General features: G+C 52.7%; 2 protein-coding genes across 7 annotated transcripts in view; one reads left to right on the top strand and one right to left on the bottom strand.

Annotated features, from left to right (window-relative positions):
* Positions 1-8,398, top strand: part of RNF123 (ring finger protein 123) — a 152,163-nt gene extending 143,765 nt beyond the window's left edge. For 5 of the 6 annotated variants that reach the window (XM_077821983.1, XM_077821985.1, XM_077821982.1 and 2 more), the window contains 3 exons: positions 6,193-6,287; positions 6,924-7,009; positions 7,404-8,398. In XM_077821983.1, coding sequence (XP_077678109.1) covers positions 6,193-6,287; positions 6,924-7,009; positions 7,404-7,503 — 281 coding nt within the window. In that variant the 3' untranslated portion in view covers positions 7,504-8,398. Of the gene's footprint in view, positions 1-6,192; positions 6,288-6,923; positions 7,010-7,403 lie in introns of those variants that run through there. The other variant, XM_077821984.1, reaches the window with a different exon arrangement.
* A 217-nt stretch (positions 8,399-8,615) lies between these two features.
* GMPPB (GDP-mannose pyrophosphorylase B) lies at positions 8,616-19,281 on the bottom strand. Its single transcript, XM_077822366.1, has 9 exons — positions 18,972-19,281; positions 18,814-18,894; positions 18,543-18,591; positions 18,140-18,282; positions 16,403-16,561; positions 15,894-15,972; positions 15,469-15,596; positions 9,802-9,984; positions 8,616-9,129 (listed from the first exon to the last, which is right to left on the bottom strand). Exons 1-9 carry the CDS (start codon positions 19,098-19,100, stop codon positions 8,998-9,000), a joined length of 1,083 nt encoding a protein of 360 aa, XP_077678492.1. The 5' UTR covers positions 19,101-19,281; the 3' UTR covers positions 8,616-8,997.
* Between the last annotated feature and the right edge of the window lie 4,159 nt (positions 19,282-23,440).

Below are 23,440 nucleotides of genomic sequence, written 5' to 3'. Positions count from 1 at the left end.
TTCCCCCTCCCCGTCCCAGGTTCAGAGCCAGACCTCTCAAGAGGGCTCCAGGCCTTACGGAAGACAAGCCGTAGGCGGCCTCCCCAAAGCCGCAGCAGAGTTTCTATGCTCCCAAAGTTCGCAAAAAAGATAAAAAATCTGAAAGGGGAAAGAAAAGGCACATAAAATCCAGGAGGTCCGAGTCCTCCGACTCCTCCCCCTGCGGAAGGCGAGCTATCTGGCGCTGACTACAAACAGGCTGCGGGGAAAACTCAGCAAAGGCTTTTTCTCCTAGAGAAATGTCAAGCCATGTACAGCAAGGTTATCTGCATGATTCAAACCCAACCTCAGCAAGCTCCTGAGAGTGAGCCTCGGAGTCAATTTCTTCCCTCAAAACCCTCTCCAGTGGTGGTGATACCCCTTCATTCTTCCTTCCAGGGGGTGAGTGGGGTAAGCCAGGCAAGGGCCAGCACGTTAACAAGAGCGACCTCAGGCTCCATAACATTCCAGACCCAAAGGACTTCAAAGGCTGACCCTGCTGTAGCGTCCCTCCCCAGGGATACCATTAGCCCCTCAGAAGAGGAGTTCTACCCTACGGAACCCACATATAGGAAGATGGAGGCCATTCTCAAACAAGACTTTGAAGCCTCCTCTGCCACCTTCCGAGCGTCCCTGGGAGCAGCTGCTTGCTTTGCAAGAGTATCTCTCCTGGCTGGGAGATCACAAAGCCCTTAAGGAGAGAGATCACCCTGACTTCGGCTACATTTTAATGAATGTCTTTCTAGCAACAGTGATGGTAGCTGACACTGCAATGGATGCAATGAGATTGTCAGCACGAGCCATGGCTTCCAGCTAAGCTACCAGGCACCACCTATGGCTCTGATCCTGGAAGGTGGGTACTCGCTCTAAGCAGGTCCTGTGGTCGGCCAAGTTTTGAGGCTCCCTCTTTGGAGAAAAGCCAGAATAAGTGGTGGCAGACAATGCAACAAAATCCAAAAGGTCTTTCCCTTTCCCACTAAATGCTCTCTATAGAATGTAGTCTGGTCTTCAGACAGAGATGCTCCTTTTGCTACTTGTCCTCACAGAGGTACCTATGAAGGGACAGCCGGTTTCCCAAGGGAAAACAGTGGGATCAAAGTCCAGAAGGAAAGTCCAGAGGGACCTCAGCTCTCCTAAAATCCAATTTATGACACAGATTATGTAGGCCTCTGCCCAGGAGAGAAGCGAGGGGGCAGAATTTCCCATTTTCTAGAGGAATGGTTTTCTTTAACCACAGAGAAGTTGACCAGGGCGATAGTGAGCTAGCGATAGTCCCTCGAACAGTGGGCTCCACCCCATCCATTCTTCATCCAATCACCTAGTTTCAACAACCCTGTAAAACACAATTTGATCCAGAATGAAATATCTCAACTTTTGGATATCAGCGTGATAGAGAGTGTTCCCTCAGAAAAAGGTTTGCCGGGTTGTACTCCAACATCTTCATTGTGCAGAAGCTCATGGCAGGTATCAGAGCTATTCTGAACCTCAAAGGGCTGAACAAGTGGATGAAGAAAACAATGTTTCTGATGGAGACCCTGGCCTGTACGGTATCCTCCCTGTCCAGAGGGACTTCTTGACTTTAGTACCTCTTGCAGACGCATATCTCCATATCCCCATCTGATCGTGCCACGCAGACTTCTGAGGTTCACCTACAGCAGGAAACATTGAGTATTGAATGCTCTTGGCTGGCCTGTCTTTGGTCCCCATGGTTTTACAAAGAAGTTGGTAATAGCCAGACTCAGGTTGCAGAGAACTCACCTGTACCCTGTTCTCAACAACATCCCAATCAGAACTCCATCGCAGTCATCAGTTCAGAGGACCACATCTTGGATGTTGAATCTCCTCCAGGTGCACTGCTTCTTCATCAGTGCCAAGAAAAGTTCTCTGATTCCATCCAACAGACTAACCACCTGGGAGCAGAAATAGACACCTTGATAGCAAACATCATTAGACAGAAAAGGAGTACTTGTAGCACCTTAGAGACTAACAGACTTATTTGAGCATAAGCTTTCGTGAGCTACAGCTCACTTCATTGGATGCATGCAGTGGAAAATACAGTGGGGAGATTTTATATACACAGAAAACATGAAACAATGGATGTTACCATACACACTGTAACAAGAGTGATCAGGTAAGGTGAGCTATTACCAGCAGGAGAGGGAAAAAAAACCTTTTGTAATGATAATCAAGGTGGGCCATTTCCAGCAGTTGACAAGAACATGTGAGGAACAGTAGAGGGGGGAAATAAACATGGGGAAATAGCTCATCTTACCTGATCACTCTCATTACAGTGTGTATGGTAACATCCATTGTTTCATGTTCTCTGTGTATATAAAATCTCCCCACTTTATTTTCCACTGCATGCATCCGATGAAGTGAGCTGTAGCTCGCGAAAGCTTATGCTCAGATAAATTTGTGAGTCTCTCAGGTGCCACAAGTATTCCTTTTCTTTTTGTGGATACAGACTAACACGGCTGCTACTCTGAAACCTATCATTAGAAAGGTTTCAGAAAATCCAGAAATTTATCATCTTGCTCCAGAGGTGTAGCAAGCCTACCATAGCACTGTGCTGTGCTAGGACTCCTGGTAGTGTGCATAGGGATCACTCCATGGGCACAATCACGCATCAGACCTCTTCAAGTCTTCATACTAAAGGTGTGGGAACATTTCCCGGAACACATGAAAGATAAAATACGGGTTCCAACACAGGTATTTAACTCCTTATAATGGTGGTCAGCCCATGATAATGCCTGCAAAGGCATGCCCATCTGCCTTCCAGATCTTTTAGTTCTTGCTACCAAGGCCAGCCTGGAGGGCTGGGGAGCTCACTTCGAGACCCAAACAACCCAGGGCCTCTGGAGCTAGGAGACAAAGGCTAACAGCATATACCTCCTAGAGCTGAGAGCTGTTCAGCTAGCTCTGCAAAGGTTCCAGCTCACTCTAAGGGGGAACCATGTCCTGGTTCAATCAGATACTATGACTATGTCTGCATATTTAAACAACCAATGGGGAACAAGGCATCCAGCACTACTTGTGTGAGCAATTGAAATAGTGAGGTGGATGGAACGGTTCTGCCTTTTCCTCAGGATGATCCATATCAAAGTGGATCTGAACCACAAAAGGGCAGATGGTCTTACCAGGCGCAGAGTCAACAACTCCAAATGATTCTGAATCAGGACTCACCATTCATATATTCTGCCTCCCTTTAACCAACCATTTGTGAATCATCAAATGCAAAGAAGCCAAAATACTTCACAAGTGAGGCAGACCCCAGAGCCGTGGGCACAGATGCCTGATTGCACAGTTGGCCATAGGGCCTACTTGACACGTTTTCACCTTTTCTGCTACTGAGGAAGGTGGTTCAGAAAATAAAATGAGAGCAGGCAATGGTAATGCTTATAACTCCTCATTGGCCAAGGAGACCTTGGTTCTCAGACCTGATAGAGCTGAAACTGAGACTCCGACTCCAGGTTCCGTGGAGACTGGACATCCTTTCAAAAGGTCCTGTTCTTCAGCCAGATCCAAAACAGCTTCAACTAACAGCCTGGCTATTGACAAGGAAGCACTAGAAGGTCTTGATCCGTCTTCCAGATTCATTAAGTCATTGCTTTCATCTAGGAGAGTATCAATACTAAAAATATCCTGTTCTCTGTGGTCCAGGTTCTACAACTGGTACCAAGAACACAATGCAAATCACAGAAATCCTGGAATTCCAGCTATTCTGGACTTTCTCCAAGAAGACATAGACAGAGACCTTCAGCTGAATATCTTTTCATGTCAGGCGTCTGCTCTTAGTAGTGTGCTATTTGTAGGATCCTTGGCCCCCTTGCAGAGCATCCACAGGTAGCCAGATTCCTTCTAGCAGTCCAATTAGCCAGACCAGCAGTCAGGCCAGTCTTCCCAGCATGGGACCTACTGCTAGTTTTGAGGGCCCTGCCAGCCATCCCTTTGAGCTTCTGACTCCAGTGTCGGCCTTTCATTTATCCATTAAGACTGGTTCTTAGTAGCTGTCATGTCTACCAGGCAAGTGTTGGAGCTGGCAGCCTTATCCACACATGAGCCTTACTGGGTGTTCCATGAGGTCAAAGTGGGGCTCAGGACACCAGCATCCTTTCTTGCTAAGGTAAATTCCTCCTTTCACACTTCCCAAGAAGCTGTGCTTCCTTTGTTCTGTCTAAAACTACACCATCCAATGGCAAAGATGTGGCAGTCCTGGAATGTCAGAAGAGCTTTGAAAATCTCTCAATTGTGCAGAATCCACAAGAAGATCGGACTCCTAATTTGTGTCCTTCTACTCGAAATGCCAGGGACTCAGAGCTTCCAAGTCCTCCATTGTTAGGTGGATCACACTATGTATTGTGGAACCCTGAATCCTCAGAGGCTCCAGTCCCAGAAGGGATCAAGGTGCACTCCATGAGATCCTTAGCAGCCTCATGGGAGAAATAAGCAAGTGCTTTGGAAATTTACAAAGTGGCCACTTGGTCTACAGCAGGGATCTCAAACTCAAATCACAATGAGGGCCACATGAGAAATTGTACCTTGGCCCGAGGGCCGCATCACTGACCCTCCCTTCCCCAATGCTGCCCCCGGCTCCGCCCCCACTTCACCCCTTCCATGAGGCCCTGCCCCTGCCCCACCTGTTCCCACCCTTTCCCTGCCCCATTCCAACCCTTTCCCCAAATCCCTGCCCCACCTCTTCTCCGCCTCCTCCCCTGAGCACGTGGCTCCCCGCTCCTCCTCCCTCCCTCCTAGAAAGCGCTAGGTGCTGCCAAACAGCTGTTTGGCAGCGGGAAGCACCTGCAGGTAGGCAGAGGAGCAGGGACTCAGCGCGCTGGGGGGAGGGGAAGCAGGGGGAGGGGAATCTGGCGGGCCACAGGAAATAACTCCGGGGGGGCGCAGGATGCTTGGCGGGCCACAGGAAATAACCCTGCAGGCCGCATGTTTGAGACCCCTGGTCTACAGCTAACATCTTCATTAAGCTCCACAGGGTGGGCCTTCTGTCTTCTGAAGAGACTCCTATGGCAGAATGATGCTGCAGGCAGTGGCTCAGATATAGTACAGATTTTGAGCAAGTTCACAAAAGGGGCAGGGGGTACTTTTCTATCAAACTTTTGTTTCATAACCCTCCCTATATCTGGTTGCTACTTCCCAGACAGCCAGAACTGTGGGAGAATCAAAGATTTTGTAGCGATAATTTCCTTTCTGCTAGCAGCGTCTCCCACAGTTCTCCCCACCCTGGATGGCTCAGGAGCCAGGGTTAGATACTAAGTGGAATTGTTACCATAGGATTGTCTTCCTTGGTCCAATGTACATAATGTCATTATTTTTGGAATATTTGTAAACGCTATTCCAGTTTTACCGCTTGGGAATATTCCTCTGGCAGCAAGTGGGAGCAGAGAAGGCATGGCCACAGCGTGCTGATCAAGCTCCATGAGCTGCAGCGAGAGGAGATGCTGCTAGGTAGCAGAAAATAAATAATCTTTGAGGAATTTTCCTGCCTCCTTTGGAAATGGCAGGGTCCCCAAACACTGTGTACCTCCAGCCTCTCTTGTCTTGTCAGGGTTGCCCAGCCTCTCATCACACAGCTTAAGTGCCCCCTCCCCCCACACCACCCCTTCATTGCCCTGGGCCCTGACCCTGCAGCCTCTCCCAGAACCAGCAGCTGCCCCCTCACATCCCTGCTGGCCTAGACCTGTTTGCCACCTTGGTCCTAGCTCCCCCAGCCCAACCTACTTGCTTGGATGCCACCTTCGGGCCCTCTGACCCTCGGTGCCCTCTCCAAACCCCAGTCAATGCTGCTTGCCCACCAGTGGCTTTCAGGCAGGCTCTAACGCATGGACACAGCTGCTGGAAGAGAACAGGTGCCCGTCTCTCTGGCCTTGCCCTGCAGGGAGGGAGAGGCGTGACCAGCACTCTGCTTGTCTCCTATGCTGCCAGGATCCTGGACACCCCCTCCGGCTCGTCCTGTTTCTGCCTGGGGGGGACACTGCAGCTTGCACAGAGCCACTGTGCTGTCCAGCCAACTTGGCTGCAGTTTACCATTCCTGGGCCAGTGGGGTGTCCTGGCACGAAGTCAGGCACAGAGCTGTGCTGTGTGCCCCACAAGTACCACCCTCCCCTTTGGGGCCAGTTCTGGTGCTCTCTTCCCTTTCACTTCAGCCCTTCCCTCCGCAGACACCGACTACATCAGCCTGGAGGAGCTGGCCAAGGTGGAGCGGATGCTGAGCCACCTGAGTGAAGAGTCAAAGCAGGCAGCTGCCTCCACGCTGGTGAGTCCCATCCATCCAGCCCCTGCCCAGTCCAGACACCAGCAGCCTTGTGGGGTGGAGGTGGGGGAACCAGTCATGTCAGCTCAGGACTGGTGACTTGGGAGGGTTCAGCCTGGGCAGCTGTGGGGCTGGCTCTGCACATGCTGCCCAGCTTGGCCACTGCACAGCCCAGCCAGCTGTGTACCCAGTACTCTGCTGAATGCTAAATGCACCCACTTCTCTGTGCCTGGCAGCTTGGAACCACTGGGAGATGGCCACACAGGGTGCAGGGCTGCTGCCCTGCCGCATAGTGGGCGTGTCGGGGTGAGGGCTGGCTGGGAAAACTCCCCAGGGCAGAGGCTCCCTTGGCCAAACCTGGGGTATGAGGTGTGATTGGGAATCCCCAGGCAGTCTGAGTCTCTCCAGGATTAAATCCCTGCTACGCTGGCTGAGCTGAAATTGGCCCCAGGGTGCTACACAGGCTGCCAGCCTGAGCAACCCCGGGGCAGCCGCCAGCCTGGGCTACAAGGGACAGGAGTGCTGGGCTCAGGCCACTTGGTGCAGCACCCCCAGTGCTGCTATCTGGCAGGAGGCAGCCCTAGGGAGTGTGTGGGTGCCTTCAGCTGCTAACTTGAGGCCGGGTGATTGTCTTTGCAGCCAACCAGTGAGGAGGACCTGTGCCCCATCTGCTACGCACACCCCATCTCGGCCATCTTCAGGCCATGCTCCCACAAGTCCTGCAAGTGAGTAACTGCGGCCGCCCTCTGCCCCTTCCCTCCCTACCGGGGGCCAGGAACAAGAGAGTCTGCTCGGCCCCACAGGATAGGAGCCAGGGAGAGCAATGCTTCTCCGCTCCCCTTGAACCCCTCCCCTGGCAAAGACTGCCTGCGTCTGGAGCCCAAAGACCTGGCTCATGCTCCATGGAAGCTCTTGGACATGTTTGCATGTGGTTGGAGGGGCTCCCCAGTGAGAGGGCCAGGCCCCATCCCTCTCCGCACTGGGGCTCCAGACCTCGCTGCAGGGTGACAGAGCGGGGTGCAGCCATGGGCTCCACTGCTCAAGGGAAGAGCTTTGCCTTGGTGTGCTGGGTGCAGGGCTGGGCACAACTCCCTCATGGTACAGGCTTTGTCTTTTCAGAGCATGCATCAATCAGCACCTGATGAACAACAAGGACTGCTTTTTCTGCAAGGCCACCATCACAGGCGTGGATGACTTCATCAAGCCGGTCAGCTCGTAGCAGGGGGCCTGGGCTGGTCCTGCAGGCTCCAGAGGCTCCTTTCCCTCAGCCTCCAGTAGGGGGTGGCCCAGCTCTGGTTAGTTGTGGGCCTTTCCATGGCCCAGCCCCCTTGCTCACGAGGGTGAGGGTCACCACCAGATGGTGGAGGTGCTGCTCTTGCCCTGTCTGAGCCAAGGCTGGGCTTGGCTCGTTCAGCAGGTATGGGGAGGCCTAATACAGTAAGGGCTGAGGGGCTGCCTTTCCCTGGGGAGGCTAATGCCAGCATGTACTCACCACCACAGCCTGCTGGAGCCTGGCTGCCCCCAGGGCCTGTCCTGCTGCTGTTGCCATTTGCTATGGAGCATTTGTTCATGTGTGAGCCTGTGCGCTGCCTGGGACTGGCAGTGCTGTGTTGAGCCACTGCCAGCTTCCCTTTGCTGGGGGTGAGGCATGCTTTGGCCCCAGCTCTAGGTACCAGGCAGCCAGACTGAGGAGAGCTACTGCTTCTGTGCTAAGCTAGACAAAGAGCAGAGGCTGTTCACAGCTGGCTTGGTCTAGGCCTGGTGGCTGAGTTCTCTGCTGGGCTGTAATTGGCTGGGATCTGGCAGCCTGCAGTTCCCCAGCTTCAGCCTGGTGGGGGCGAAGTAGGTGGCACCTCACCCTGCAGCTGCTGGAGGATGTGCTAGCTGGCAGCAGGGTTGGGGATCCCTGCTGGTTTGTGCAGGAGCCTTGGCCTGGGTCTCAGCTGGGGATGAGGCTAATGCTTGAGCTCTGCTGCAGGTGGGGTGCGACTAGCAGTGGTGTGTGATTTGTGACCGGCCCTGTGGGATTGCTCAGTACTGTGCATTGGGTGCTGTGTTACCTGCCCCAGCCAGGGTCACTTCCCTGCATGGGAGTATTAAATTATTCTTCTTTATGTGGTGGCAACTTGTGTGTGTATGGCAGATGGGAATGAAAGGGTTGGGGATCAAGAAGCAGCTGTGTCTGGGCAGGGGGCAAGCCCCCAGCTGCCTCAGGGGGATAGAGACACACAGGAATGGTATGGAAAGAAAGGCTGTGCCAGCCCCAACCCAAATGGGGTGGGCAGGGGCTACAGAACCAGCCACGGCACAAAGGTGACACACGGGCATTCAGCACTTTTAGACAGTGTAATTGTATTGGGTAGGGCCCTGTATGCCTGGCCCTCAGTGGCACACCTGGCTCCTACCAGCACAGGCATGTTGCAGCTGTGGCCCCCTATTTTCCCTGAACACTTTCTACTGCTACAGGATCAAGCTCTTCCCCCTGCTGCCCCCCTGACAGCAGCCCCATGGCCACAAACCCCCATTAGCCCCTAGCTCCTCAGAGCCCAGCAGCCCATGAGGGCCTAGTGCTGCACCCTGCTGTGAATCCCTCCTAGGCATCCTGGCAGAGATGCTGTGCCAGCAGAGCCAGCTCCAGTGCCCACCCCTGCATGTAGGGCTCTGCTCCAGGAAACAAAGTGTTAACAGTTCAGTAGCAGGCCTGGCCCAGCAGCTACATGATGATGCGTGGTTCCGGCACCGACTCAGCGATGGACTTGTGTGGCAGCACATTGGCCCCGTTGAGATAGAGCTCATCATTGACGATGACGTCCTCACCCAGCACTGTCACGTTCTCCATCCGCACCTAACCGAGACAGGCCGCCTGTCAGCCAGTCCCCACCACATGCTTCCCTAAAGGCCGAGCTGGCAGGGTGGTAGCATAGTTGCAGCAGCCCTGCCCCAGAGGCAGCGTGTCTCCCACAGTGTGGGTACATGGGTGGACTTGCCCAGTGATTCATTCACTCAACGCTGCCTCTCCTGGCTCCTGCTTGGGTCCCTCTCCCCACAACAAGCCCTAGGCTGGAGGAGAGATGGGAATCCCACCATTGCAGCCAGGTGCAGCAACAGCCCCCCCACCCCCACATTTCCCTGGGCTGGGAGCAGCCTGGCCCTTCCATGCCTGCTCAAGCCCCTTCCATGCCTGCTCAAGCAGGAGGGATGAACTGGGATCTGGTCTCTAACTCAAGCCTGCCCCAAAGCCAGACTTCCACCCCAGAGCTGGAGTTTGTATCCTTGCCCCCAGCTGTCACCTCTGTTCTTCTGCAGAAAGGGACTGTGCCTTAGCCCCCCCAAACCAGCCAGGCATGGCCCCCTCCAGTACCCCCAAAAAGAAAATGGTCACAGCCATGACTCACCAGGGAGCACCAGCAGCCATGTGTAGCCAACTAACCAGCAAGTGTTTATGATAAACACACAGCCAGCCTCACTGGCTGCTGGGCCTTGCTGCAGGCATGCGCCAGCCTGCCAGGTAACTCACCCACTGACCCACAGACGACAGCCAGCCAACAATGCAGGACTCTAGCCAGGAGTGGGAGCAGATACGGGAGCCCTTCAGGATGGTGCAGCGCTTGATCCGTACCCCATCCTCCACCACCACCCCAGCCCCAATGGTGACATTGGGGCCAATTGTGCAGTTCTCACCAATCTGAGCACTTGGGTCCTGGAAAGGAAGAGCGAGGTGGGTGTAGGCCTACACTATAAGGGCAGCTACCTGCCTTAGCACCAATCCCTATTGCTCCAGCCCTCATGGTGCTAGGGGTATCTGGCCACGGCCTAGCATGGCTGGCTGGAGGAGCTGCCTTTTGAGAACAGAGCAGATGGGTAAGCAAGGAAAGTCATGGACCCAAGTCCTGGCTGATTCTCTGTCAGCATAGGGGACCCTCACCCAGCAGCAGGGAGTTCCCTGGCTCAAGGCAGCCCTGTGCTAGGAGATACCAGCCCACTTTGGCAAAGGAGGCCCCATAGCTCCCCCACAGAGATGAGAGCCTGCCAGCACCCCCCCCCAATGCTGAGCCTACCAGTACTTAGACACAGATGCCAGACCTGGTAGCCCAGCGAGGGCCTGCTTCTCAGGTCAGTTGCTGAGCTCTGTTGCAGGCAGGCAAGAGAGAGAGGGGAGTCTCCACCCCAGGTTCCCCTCTAGGCAATCCCAGGGTCATCCTGTCCCTACAGAACCATGCCTTGGCACAGTCCTGCATGGGAGGGGATAGCTGCCCCTAGCCACATTCCCTCTAAAGGAAGTGCTGTTACAGATGCTTGCAATGGCCTGTGCCTGCAGAATGGGCCAGCCCACCTCGCTCAGCCCATGCAGACTGCTTCGGGGGGAGCTGCAGTGCTCAGCCATACTCAAAGTGCTGTAGGTCAGAGGCCTCCTCAGGACCCCCGTGACAGCACAGCCCTCACTTTTCTGGGACCTGCTCAGCCAGCGAGGCTGCCTGCAAACCCCAGGTTTGTAGCACTCCACAGAGCTCTGCCCGACCCTTGGGATGAGAACAGCATGTGCTTGCTGTGGGCCTGTTTGACTGAAATGTATCGTGTGGGCTGGTTGGGGGCCATGTGCTGAGGCTAGCTGAGAGCTTCAATCCCTAAGTCTTGAACTGTTAACCAGCGGGCAGAGCTACTCATGTAGACAAGGGTTGAAAAGCCAGCTCCAAAGCAACAAGCGGAACTAGTGAGAGGAGGTTAGAGAGTGAGCAAGAGAGTCAGATATACTTTCTGTTCCCTAAAGTTAGGCCAAGAAACTATCCCTTCCCCCACCACAGGCTCCAAAAGTACAAATACTGCAGGCAAAAGTACAAGTCCAGGAGCAGAGCAGGGTCTCTCCAGTTTATTGCACTGAATACAGCATGGATGATTACCTGCCTCATAGACATGTGGCTGCAGACAGCTCCTGGCCCTCAGAGACTAGAGTGGCTGAACTGACAGAGCTAAGGGAGACACAACGTTACAAAGACTAGACTTTATGGGACACAGCAGAGCGGGCCCACCCCTGGCCTGACAGCCTCGGGGCTGCTGAGGAGGATGAAGGTCTCAGGGAAAGAACATCAAGCTGGAGCAAAAGGCAATAAACCCTTAATTGGGACCCTCATCTCACACTGAGGACACCCTTCCAAGGGAGAGACCCCACTAACTAGGAAGAGATAGGTAATAGTAATGGGGCATTCAATTATTATAAAACCAGCTCAGTTTGTGAGAACCACATGGTGAATTATCTGCCAGGTGCAAAGGTGCAGCTCTCAAGACATCTAGGACAGACTTTGTGCAGTGCTGGGGAGGGGCCAGTGGTCATGGTGCATGTAGGTACCAGTGCCATAGGGCAAGGCAGGGGAGGTCCTGGAGGCCAAATGTAGGCTGCTAGGTAAGAGACTAGAGTCCAGGAAAATGGAAGTGCTCTATTACACTGAAATGCTTCCAATTTCAGTGCCAGACAGGCAGGTCTCATTGCGTGGATCAGACAATGGTGTTAGGAAGGGGGGCTTAGGTTTATTAGAGAAAGAAGGAGCCAGTACTTGAGGGAGGGGCTCCACCTCACCCAAACAGAACCAGACTGCTGGCATGTCAAATTAAAAAGGTTGCAAAGGAGTTTTTAATCTAAGGGCTGGGGGAAAGCTGACAGGTGCAGAGGAGTGCATGGTTTGGGCAGAAATCCCTTAGGGGAGGATCTATTAATGGGAATTCTCTATGTCCTAGTAAAGAGGCAAGGAAAAAAATTGATAAAGTGCAAGTAGGAACTGAAGAGAAACAGTCAAATGAAAGAGTCCCATTCAATTATATCACATGAAGGCAGACAACTAAACATTGACCAATTTTTTTATGCACTTATATACAAATGCAAGAAGTCTAAATACTAAGATGGGAGAACTTGAGTGCCTGGTGTTAAATGATTATAATCAATGGGAGACGGTAAAAACAGCATCCTATAGATGTTGTAACAACTGGGTAGGTCGTGCTAGTGGGGGAGTGTGAAAAAACATAGTGAAACTTGTAAAAATCTTAAATGAATCAAACAGCACCACAGAATTGCTGTGGATAGAAATTCCATGCTTGAATAATAAGAGTATAGCAGTAGGAAATATACTACCGACCACCTGACCAGAATAGTGACAGTGATTATGAAATGCTGATAGAGATTAGAAGCGAATATAGTTGAACCGCTTGGTGATAGCGTCCATAATGTAATTAAATTTAACATCTGGGGGGTGGAGGGAATACCAAAGGAACTCATCATAGTAGCATTTAATTTTAAAAAAGGGGAACTACACAAAAATGAGGAAGCTAGTTAAAACAGAAATTAAAACTAACAGTCACATTAGTGAAATGCCTGCAAACTGCATGGAAACTTTTTAAACCACCATAATAGAGGCTTAAACCTACCCCACAAATAAAAAAAATAGTAAGAGGAACAAAAATAAATGTGACATGGCGAACCAGCAGAGTAAAAGAGGTGGTGAGAGGCAAAAAGGCAGGCTTTATAAATTACAAGTCACATCTTACAGAGGAAAATAGGAGCCTAACCTCTGGCAAGTGAAGTGTAAAAGTATAATTAACATAAGAATGGCCATGCTGAATCAGACCAAACACTTCATTTAGCCCAATATCCTGTCTGTCAACAGTGGCCAATGCCAGGGGCTTAAGAAGGAATGAACGAATGAGACAGCTGAAGAAAGAATTTGAAGAGCAATTAGCAAAAGAGAAGAACTGCCAGTAAAAAATCCTTTAAGTTCATCAGAATCAGGAAGCCTTCCAAACAATCAATGGGGCCACTAGGCCATCAAGGTGCCAAAGGAACATTCAAAGAAGACAAGGCCATTATGGAGAACAAAATTAATTCTTTGCGTCAGTGTTCGCTGCAGAGGGTGTGAAGGAGATTCCCCGCACCTGAGTCATTCTTTTTAAGTGACAGATCTGAAGAATGGTCCCAGATTGAGGTGACAATAGAGAAGGTTTTGGAACAAAGTGATAAATTAAACAGTAATAAGTCACTAGGACCAAATGTTATTCCCCAGGAGTTCTGAAGGAACTCAAATATGAAATTGCAGAACTACAAATGGTGGTATGTAACCTATCACTTAAATCCGTACCAGATAACGTACGTAATACCAATTTAAAAAAAAAAAAAAAAAAAAAAAAAAGGCTCCAGAGGTGATCCCAGCAATTACAGGCTGGTAAGCCTGACTTCGGTATCTGGTAAATTGATTGAAACTATAGTAAAGGAAGAATTCAGACACATAGATGAACACGATTTGTTGGGGAAGAGTCAACATGGCTTTTGTAAAGGGAAATCATGCCTCACCAATCTATTAGAATTCTTTGAGGGGGCCAATAAACATGTGGAGAAAGGTGATCCAGTGGATATTGTGTACGTGTACTTGGACTTGCTTTCTTAAGCAAAGTAAGCGGTCATTGAATAAGAGGGAAGGCCCGCATTGATCAGTAATTAGTTAACAGAAAACAAAGAGTATGAATTAATGATCCATTTTCAGAATGGGCAGACGTAAATAGCAGGGTCCTCCAGGGATCTGTACTGGGACCAGTGCTGTTCAATAGATTAGTAAATGATCTGGAAAAGGGGTAAACAGTGAGGTGGCAAAGTTTGTAGCTGATGCAAAATTATTTAAGTCCAAAGCAGTCTGCAAAGAGTTACAAAGGGATCTCATACAACTGGGTGTCTGGGCAACAAAATGGCAGATGAAATTAAATGTTGATAAATGCAAAGTAATGCACATTGGAAAACTTAATCCTAACTGTACGTGCAAAATAATGGGGTCTATGTTAGCTGTTCCCACTCAAGAAAGATGTTGGAGTCACTGTGGATAGTTCTCTGAAAACATCCACTCAGTGTGCAGCAGCAGTCAAGAAAGAATACAGAATGTTGGGAATCATTAGGAAAGGAATAGATAATAAGTCAGAAAATATTATAATGCCACTATATGAAGCCATGGTATGCCCACACTTTGAACAATGTGTGTATTTTTGTTGCCCCATCTCAAAAAAGATATTAGAATTGGAAAAGGTTCAGAGAAGGGCAACAAAAATGATTAGGGGTATGGAACAGCTTCCATAGGATCGAAGATTAAAAAGACTGGGATTGATCAGCTTGCAAAAGAGACCCCAAGGGATGATATGATGGAGGTTTATAAAATCATGGCTGGTGTGGAAAAGGTGAATAGGGAAGTGTTATTTACCCCTTCACATAACACAAGAACCAGGGGTCACCCAATGAAATTAATAAGACAGCAGGTTTAAAACAAATATTTTTCACACAATGCACAGTCAGCCTGGGAAACTCATTCACAACATCCCCTGGCAAGGCCAAAAGTATAACTGGGTTCAAAAAAAGGATGAGATCAGTTCATCAGTGGCTATTAGCCAAGAGATGCAACACAAGCAGTGATGCAACCCAAGCACCAGGTGTCCCTAGCCTCTGATTGCCGGAAGCTGGGATTGGACACCAGGGGATGGATCACTTGATAATGGCCCTTTTCTGCTCACACCCTCTGAAGCACCTGGCATTGGCCCTTGTCGGAAAACAGGACACTGGGCTAGCTGGACCTTTGGTCTGACCAGAGTGGCCATTCTTATGTTCTGTTCTTTTCACTCCCTCCCTGTGGGCTGGCCCCAGGCACTGCCCAAGGGAGAGAATTACAGCCAGCCCCTTTCCCTGGGCTGGAAAGCCTGAGTCTAGATGACCCCTGGCCAGGACTAGCTCAGGCTGGTGTCAGGACAGCAAGGGCCCTGTCTCAGCTTCCTCAGACAGGGCCCAGACAGCCCACACTCCCCATCTGGGAGGGCCCCAGTGGGATGAGGGACCGGGCTGGGCTGGCCATAGCAGGCCTGCTGGGGTCCTACATGGGGTGCACAGGTTGGAGGCCAGTGCCAGTTAGTGTCCTGGGTCTGAATTTCCTAGCATACTGCAGCAGAGCTCAGTAAGCCAAAGCCCACGGCCAGTTACAGAGCCCTACCATCAGAAGACACACAAACCAGCTCAGCTCCCGGGAAACGGGGGGGGAGGCGAGCAGCAGGGTGACCGGGGTACTGCAAGCCCACCATGGGTGTCACACTGTGGGTGGGTCTACACCCACCCATGTCAGGATGGAAGCAGCGTCCCAAGCACACCGCTAGGCGGAAGAGCACAGATACTCACCACCAGCACGTTCCCCATGAAGCCAGGGCCCGCATGCAGCCTCTCTGGGTGCTGGACCCTCAGCGACTGCAGGAACATACACATGCCCGTCAGAAAGTCCTTGGGCTGCCCGATGTCCATCCAGAAGCCTGTAAGGACAGAGCAGCACTCACAGCCTACAGGAAGGGCAACAGGGCCAGGTCAAGCCCCCACAACAAGCACAGGAGATTCCCCCCATCCTCCTGGATTGGCCCAGAGGAGGCAGCTCATATACCCACTTGATGCCACTGGCACAAGAGGTACACAGACTCAGGGCAGAAGGTTTCCTTTGTGCTGGGGCAGAGAGGGGGAGGGCCAGGACTGTTTCCCAAGGCACAGCAGAGAGCGGGGAGATGGATGTCTCCTTTACTCTGGGGCTGGGAAGGGGTCTCAGCGGGGTCCCTTACCCTGCAGCTCCATGGCATAGAGCTCCCCATCCTGAGCCATCACTGGGAAGATCTCCTTCTCTATGGAGGTGGGCCGCAGCTGCAGACAGACACACAGCACCCAGTCAGGGGCATCTCCTCCAGCCTGGTGCTCCCATTAACCTGAGTGCACAGCCTCCCAGTTCCCACAATGCCCTCCAAGCACCTGGCTGTTAAACCTACATGCAGCCTAGAGATTCCAGGTGGTCATGAGAGCTCCTGGCTGGGCCTGGTCTCTGCTTCCATGCCCCCGGGCTCCACCTGATCTGTTTCAGTGCCCTAACTGCTGGGAACCCCTCCCCTTCCACAGCCTCCTCTGTCTCCTAGAAAAACCCCAGCCCAACACTCAGCCTCCATCTGCCCTCTGCTACACATGCACACAAACCCGGGGAGGGAGGGGGTGCGGACCAGGAGACATGCATCCCTCCCTCCCACCCCCAGCCATTGCTCTCCCTTCTGAAGGCTGGGCCCACAGGTGACCAGCTCCCTACCTGGATCCTGTGCAGGAGACTGGGGTTGAAGATGTACATGCCGGCATTTATCTTATTTGAGACGAACACCTGGGGTTTCTCCACAAAGCGGTGGATGCGCCCTGTCTCGGCTTCGCACACTACCACCCCGTACTTGGAGGGCTCCTCCACCTTTGTCACCTGCAAGGCAAAGTCACCGCAAGGCACCTCCCTGTGGGATGACTGAGGGAAGGCCAGGTGGGCTCTGCCAGGCCAGTCACGACATTGGCCAGGACGGTTTCCCCTTTTTACAGGCAGGGAAACTGAGGCACAGGGAAAGGACTTGGCCAGGACTGCATAGCCAGTAGTCCCATTTCTGCCAGCTCTACTCAGGGGGGCCAGAACGGGGCGGGGGAAGGGGGGTAGGGGCTGCTGGTTTGTATAATTTTTGGTGGTGCCCAGAACAGGTCCAAGTCCGCCCCAACCCCCCACACACACCTGCCTAAGGCTCTGGGAAGAAGTTTGGGTGCGGGAGGAGTGTGGGCTCTAGGATGGAGTTTGGCTGCTGGGGGCAGGGTCTGGGTTCGGGCAGGAGGTTCGAGTGCGGGAGGAGGTTTGGGCGCTGGGTGTAGACTCTGGGCTGGGACAGAGGGTTGGGGTGTGGGAGGGGCATGGGGCTGGGCCAGGGATGAGGAGTTTGGGGTGCAGCAGGCAGGCTGCCCAGGGGCTGGGGGCCAGAGAGGACTCCCCCCAACCCTCTCCCCACTGTCAGCAGTGAGCTCTGGGGGAGGGGGGATCCCCTCCCCAGCCCAACACTCACCCAAGCTCCTGCAGGCTGCTGCTCAGGAGGTCCAGCCAAGATAAGCCCCCCACCCCCACCCCAGAGTTGCCTGCCAGGAGAGAGGAGTGGGGCTGCCATGTGCCTCCTCCGGTGCAGCAACTGTCTCAGCCTGTCCCCAGTGCCGCTCCCTTGTAAGTCGGCTGTGGCAGCTGCCAGCAAGGGAGCGTAGCGCAGAGCAGCAGCCCGCTTCCCACAACAGACAGGGACACTCGGGGGAGGCGCATGGGGGTGGCAGGCGGGGCCAGGGGATGCTCCGCAGAAGGCACGTGGGGGCAGCAGGCAGGGCAGGGGGAGAGACCCAGCCCCAAACATTGGTGGAGCCGCCCCTGGGGGAGGGTCATAGAGGCAGTGGCAGGGCTGTGCTTCATGCCTGGGGAGCTGATAATGTGATCAGTCCTCCCACCACAAAGTGTTGCCCCTGCCAGTAGCACCAGCTTCTTCCCAGTGGGGAGCCAAGGTGAGCCTTAGCCCCCTCATTTCACCAAGGAACCCTGCCCCCTGCTCCTCCTCTTCCTCCTGAGGCCCCGCCCCCTGGCCAGGCCAGAAGCCAGAGCCAGGCCATGGTAATAGCTGCGCAGGGAGCCCGGGCAACTGTGGGGAACCCCAAACCCTCCACCTGGTCTGGGTGGTGCACCTCCAGGGTGAGAACACAGGCTGGGGGCTGCTCTTGGCAGGTGGAGGGTCCTGGGACTCCCCACAGCAGCCAGGGCAGCTCTTATCCTGGCCCAGGCAGCCCTTATCCCAGCCCGGCTCCAGCTTCAAGCCAGGCTAGGGTGGGAGGGGCAGGGGGCATGGCCCCCCATTTTTACACAGGTTCCAGAACTCCTGGCTCTGCCCCTAAAAGCCCAGGAACAAGTGTAGCCTGGTACGCCAAGTCAGTAGGGGGTGGCAGGAGCCAGTCCTGTTCCGACCTCCAGGAGTCAGCCCTGGGCACTCACCACAATGGAGCCCTCCTTGCCGTGGTGCTTGTGGAAGCGCACCATGTCTGTGAAGGGGAAGTCGCAGATCACGTCACTATTAAGGACGAAGAAAGGCTCCGAGCTCTCAGTCAGCAGCTCCCGGGCCAGCGCCAGGGGTCCCGCTGTGGAGGGAATATGGCTCAGAGAGAGTTGGCAGGGGGCAAGGCCACCCACTGCTCCCCAGAGTGGATACAACAGCTGCCAGCAGGCACTGGCTCCACCCTGCGCTGGGCTAGCCGTTTAGCTTCAGTTTTATGCAAGCGGGTGGCATTGGAATGAGAAGCCTCACCCCATCCCTGTAAACCACATGAGCAGGTAGTCGGGCCCCTCAGCTGACCCTGAAGGGGGCCCCACGGAGCAAGTGGGATGGGCACAGACTCACCTGTGCCCAGTGGCTCCTTCTCATGGGACAGGGAGATGCGAATGCCCAACTGAGAAAGGTAAAAGAATCCAGGGTCAGGAGGATGCACTGCACTAACGGCCATTTCCTGCCCCCCCCCCCAAATATCCCCGATGCCACCCTGCTCTGCCCAACCCCCCACCTCCCCAGATGGTTTCCCCTGTCCCCGCATGCTCCCAACCCCCCACCCCTTCTACATAGCCGCACCCCGCCCTCCAACCCTTCCACATGGCTCCCCGCGGCCCGGTCTCACCCGCTGCTCCTGCTCCCGCATCGCCCCCTCCAGCACCTCCGACATGTAGCTGACAGCCAGGATCACGTGATCGACGCCCGCCTGCCGGGGAAAGGGAAAGCGCGTCAGCGGCGGGGGCTTGGGAGCCGCCGCGGGCGGGGTTCGGGACTCGGCCCTACCTGGCGCAGAGCCTCCAGCTGGTGCAACAGCATGGGCTTGTTGCAGAACTCCACCAGCGGCTTTGGGGTGCTGAGTGTCAGCGGCCGCAGCCGGGTGCCGTAGCCGCCCACCAGGATGAGCGCCTTCATCGCCCTGTGTGGGGAGGGGAACCGCCACGTCAGGCCGGCGCGCGGGGGCAGGGCCCGCCCCGCCTCCTTTCTCGGTTCCGCCCCCTGCCCGACAGTCTATCCAGCTCCTTTTCCAGCCCAGCCCGCGCTCATCCACCGCCCTCAACACCTGTCCGGCTCCGCCGCGCCCCTCAGGCGGGGAAGCCTAGGCCGGGCCTCCTGACCAATCCCAGCGGCAGACGTGTCCCTCCACCCAGGCCGGCCAATCATACAGCACGCAACGGCATTCCCATAGTAACCACAAACGTCACAGGGACTACGGCGCGCGGGGAGCTGGTCTAGCGCAGGAACAGCCAGATCTCAGGAGCCAGGGTAAACCACGCCCCTCGGGTAGCGGTGCCGACCGGTTCCGCCAGGCAGCCCCAGAGGGCGGCCTCCCGGCCCCACCCCAGCCTGCGGCCTGGGCGGTGTGCCAGGATACGGCGGGGGCGGCGAGGAGTTTCCCTGTCTTGGGGCAGCTGGGCCATGGCAGGGTCAGAGAGGATGGTGCACACGGAAGAGCTGTACAAGAAAAAGAAAGAGAGAAAACGCCAACTGGACCTGCTAGAGCAGCAGAACCAGAACCACCAACTGCCATCACTCCAGAAGTCCACAAATAGGCGCACTTACGTCATGCATATAGTGAGGAGGACACTATTGCTGAATATCTGACTACCTTCAAAAAGCTATGTGTAATAGATGCTTTCCCTGGTAATAAGAGAGTTCCTACCCTGATTGCAGAATTAACTGGTAAAGCTCAAAATATATTCAATGGAATACCGATTGGAGATGCTTTAGACCAATGGTTCTCAAAGCCAGTCCACCGCTTGTTCAGGGAAAGCCCCTGGCAGGCCGAGTCAGTTTGTTTACCTGACTTGTCCGCAGGTTTGGCCGATCGTGGTTCCCTTGGCCTGCGCTGCTTCCCCAGTGGGAGCCGTGGGTGGCCAAACCCACAGACACAGCAGGTAAACAAACCGGCCCGGCCCGCCAGGGGCTTTCCCTGAACAAGTGGCGGACTAGCTTTGAGAACCACTGCTTTAGACTACTGTAAATTTAAAGATAGTGTTTTGCAAAGTTTTCAGATTACCCCCTGTCAGGGTTCCCTCCCCACTCTGAACTCTAGGGTACAGACGTGGGGACCCGCATGAAAGACCCCCTAATCTTATTTCTACCAGCTTAGGTTAAAAACTTCCCAAGGCACAAATTCTCCCGTGTACCTTGGATTAGGTAACACTGCCACCACCAAGCAATTTAGACAAACTCAGGGAAAGGACCACTTGGAGTTCCTACTCCCCCCTAATTTCCGTCAAAGTCCCCGTATCCCCTTTCCTGGGGAGGCTTGAGAATGAACAAGATGAGCACAGACACACAAAAAACCCCAATCAGATTTTAAAAGAAACAGAACTTTATTAGAAAGAAAAAAGGTAAAAGAAGCACCTCTGTAAAATTAGAATGGAAGATAATCTTACAGGGCAATCAGATTCAAAAACACAGAGGATTTCCCTCTGGGCCAAACTTTAAAGTTACAAACAGAAAACCAGGAATACACCTTCCTCTCAGCACAGAGAAAATCACAAGCCAAAACAAAAATAAGCTAACGCATTCGCTTGCTAGTACTTACTAATTCTAATGGAGTTGGATTGCTTGCTTCCTTGATCTATGTCCAGCAAGCACACACAACAGATAGACCAAAAACTCCCCCCCAGATTTGAAAGTATCTTGTCCCCTTATTGGTCCTTTTGGTCAGGTGCCAGCCAGGTTACCTGAGCTTCTTAACCCTTTACAGGTAAAAGGATTTTGTGCCTCTGGCCAGGAGGGATTTTATATACTGTATGCAGGAAGGTTGTTACCCTTCCCTTTATATTTGTGACACCCCCAAAACATATAGAATTAAATTTAGGAATCTTAAAAGGGTTGTTGGGAAGAGTAATGAGGAATACGTAAACAATGAAAGATTTGTTGGGAAAATGGGTAAGGGGTAAAGAGGTGGCAAGTTTTGAAGGAATGCTTGATCTTGTTGCTCAAGAGCATTTCTTGAGCATGTGTAAGGCTGATGTAAAGCAGTGTCTATGGGATAAAAATGTAAAAACTGTGGATGAGATGGCTTTTTTAGCTGATGCCTTTGAACAGACTCAGGCATCTATTGAGAGCAGGCCACAGAAGACGGGTTTAAAACTGGTGGGAAGGGAGGATCCCATTTTGCCCCTGGGAAGAGAGAAGGGGGTTGGGAGCCTAAACATTTTCTTACCCAAAAACATCCCTCTACTGTTAACTTCCATCCCAAATCTTCTGTAAAAGCAGAAGAGCCCAAAAGGTGCTATCAATGTAATTCCACTGATTACCTGAGGAATAAATGCCCTGTGCTAGGAGGAAGCAGACAACCAACAGCTCATGTTAGTTCTGCTGTCCTCAACACAGAAACCCCCCCAAGCAATTGAAACCTATCATACTGGTTTTGTGCGATTAGCCTCTGCAGAACCAGATATGGAGCATATTAAGGTTGTCCAAATTAATGGCAGGGAACGCTTGGGGCAGAGGGATACAGGGGCCCAGATCTCTCTGGTTAAGCAGAGTGGGGTCCCAAAGGCCAGTATGCTACCTGGCCAAATGGCAGAGATTGTGGGGGTTGGCAAAAGCAGATTCCTTGTACCACTAGCTAAAATCCATGTGGTGTGGGAAGGTTTGGAAAGTTTTTTGATTGTGGAGGTAATGGAATACCTCCTAGTGCAGGGGTCTCAAACTCAAATGACAACGAGGGCCACATGAGGACTAGTGCATTGGCCCGAGGGCTGCATTACTGACACCCCCCACCTCATTTCCCCCAGCCCCCACTCCACCCCTTCCATGAGGCCCCACCCCTGCCCCGCCTCTTCCCACCCCTTCCCTTCCCGCATTCCAACCCCTTCCCCGAAGTTGCCCTTTTCTGAACCGTTTCTAATGCCAGGTTTCAGAGTAACAGCCGTGTTAGTCTGTATTCGCAAAAAGAAAAGGAGTACTTGTGGCACCTTAGAGACTAACCAATTTATTTGAGCATGAGCTTTCGTGAGCTACAGCTCACTTCATCGGATGCATACCGTGGAAACTGCAGAAGACATTATATACACACAGAGACCATGAAACAATACCTCCTCCCACCCCACTGTCCTGCTGGTAATAGCTTATCTAAAGTGATCATCAAGTTGGGCCATTTCCAGCACAAATCCAGGTTTTCTCACCCTCCGCCCCCCCCCCCCACACACACACACAAACTCACTCTCCTGCTGGTAATAGCCCATCCAAAGTGACCACTCTCTTCACAATGTGTATGATAATCAAGGTGGGCCATTTCCTGCACAAATCCAGGTTCTCTCACTCCCTCACCCCCCTCCAAAAACCACACAAACAAACTCACTCTCCTGCTGGTAATAGCTTATCCAAAGTGACCACTCTCCCTACAATGTGCATGAAAATCAAGGTGGGCCATTTCCAGCACAAATCCAGGTTTTCTCACCCCCCCACCCCCATACACACACAAACTCACTCTCCTGCTGGTAATAGCTCATCCAAAGTGACCACTCTCCCTACAATGTGCATGGTAATCAAGGTGGGCCATTTCCAGCACAAATCCAGGCTTTCTCACCCCCTCCCCCGGAAACACACACACACACACAAACTCACTCTCCTGCTGGCAATAGCTCATCCAAACTGACCACTCTCCAAGTTTAAATCCAAGTTTAACCAGAATGTCTGGGGGGGGGGCGGGGGTTAGGAAAAAACAAGGGGAAATAGGCTACCTTGCATAATGACTTAGCCACTCCCAGTCTCTATTTAAGCCTAAATTAATAGTATCCAATTTGCAAATGAATTCCAATTCAGCAGTTTCTCGCTGGAGTCTGGATTTGAAGTTTTTTTGTTGTAAGATAGCGACCTTCATGTCTGTGATTGCGTGACCAGAGAGATTGAGGTGTTCTCCGACTGGTTTATGAATATTATAATTCTTGACATCTGATTTGTGTCCATTTATTCTTTTATGTAGAGACTGTCCAGTTTGACCAATGTAAGTGGCAGAGGGGCATTGCTGGCACATGATGGCATATATCACATTGGTAGATGTGCAGGTGAACGAGCCTCTGATAGTGTGGCTGATGTTATTAGGCCCTGTGATGGTGTCCCCTGAATAGATATGTGGGCACAGTTGGCAACGGGCTTTGTTGCAAGGATAGGTTCCTGGGTTAGTGGTTCTGTTGTGTGGTATGTGGTTGTTGGTGAGTATTTGCTTCAGGTTGCGGGGCTGTCTGTAGGTAAGGACTGGCCTGTCTCCCAAGATTTGTGAGAGTGTTGGG

This window comes from Eretmochelys imbricata, chromosome 7 (genome assembly GCF_965152235.1).
Source record: "Eretmochelys imbricata isolate rEreImb1 chromosome 7, rEreImb1.hap1, whole genome shotgun sequence".
In the NCBI taxonomy this organism is placed as follows: Eukaryota; Metazoa; Chordata; order Testudines; family Cheloniidae; genus Eretmochelys; species Eretmochelys imbricata.
Note: the sequence above shows the minus strand (reverse complement) of the source record. Positions and strands in the feature narration are given on the sequence as shown.

Coding starts and splice junctions, on each gene's coding strand:
- GMPPB (XM_077822366.1), bottom strand. CDS start 19,100: ATGAAGGCGCTCATCCTGGTGGGCGGCTACGGCACCCGGCTGCGGCCG. Junction 18,592..18,813: donor TGCGGGAGCAGGAGCAGCGG/GTGAGACCGGGC, acceptor TACCTTTCTCAG/TTGGGCATTCGCATCTCCCT. Junction 9,130..9,801: donor TGTCGTCTGTGGGTCAGTGG/GTGAGTTACCTG, acceptor TGTCTCGGTTAG/GTGCGGATGGAGAACGTGAC.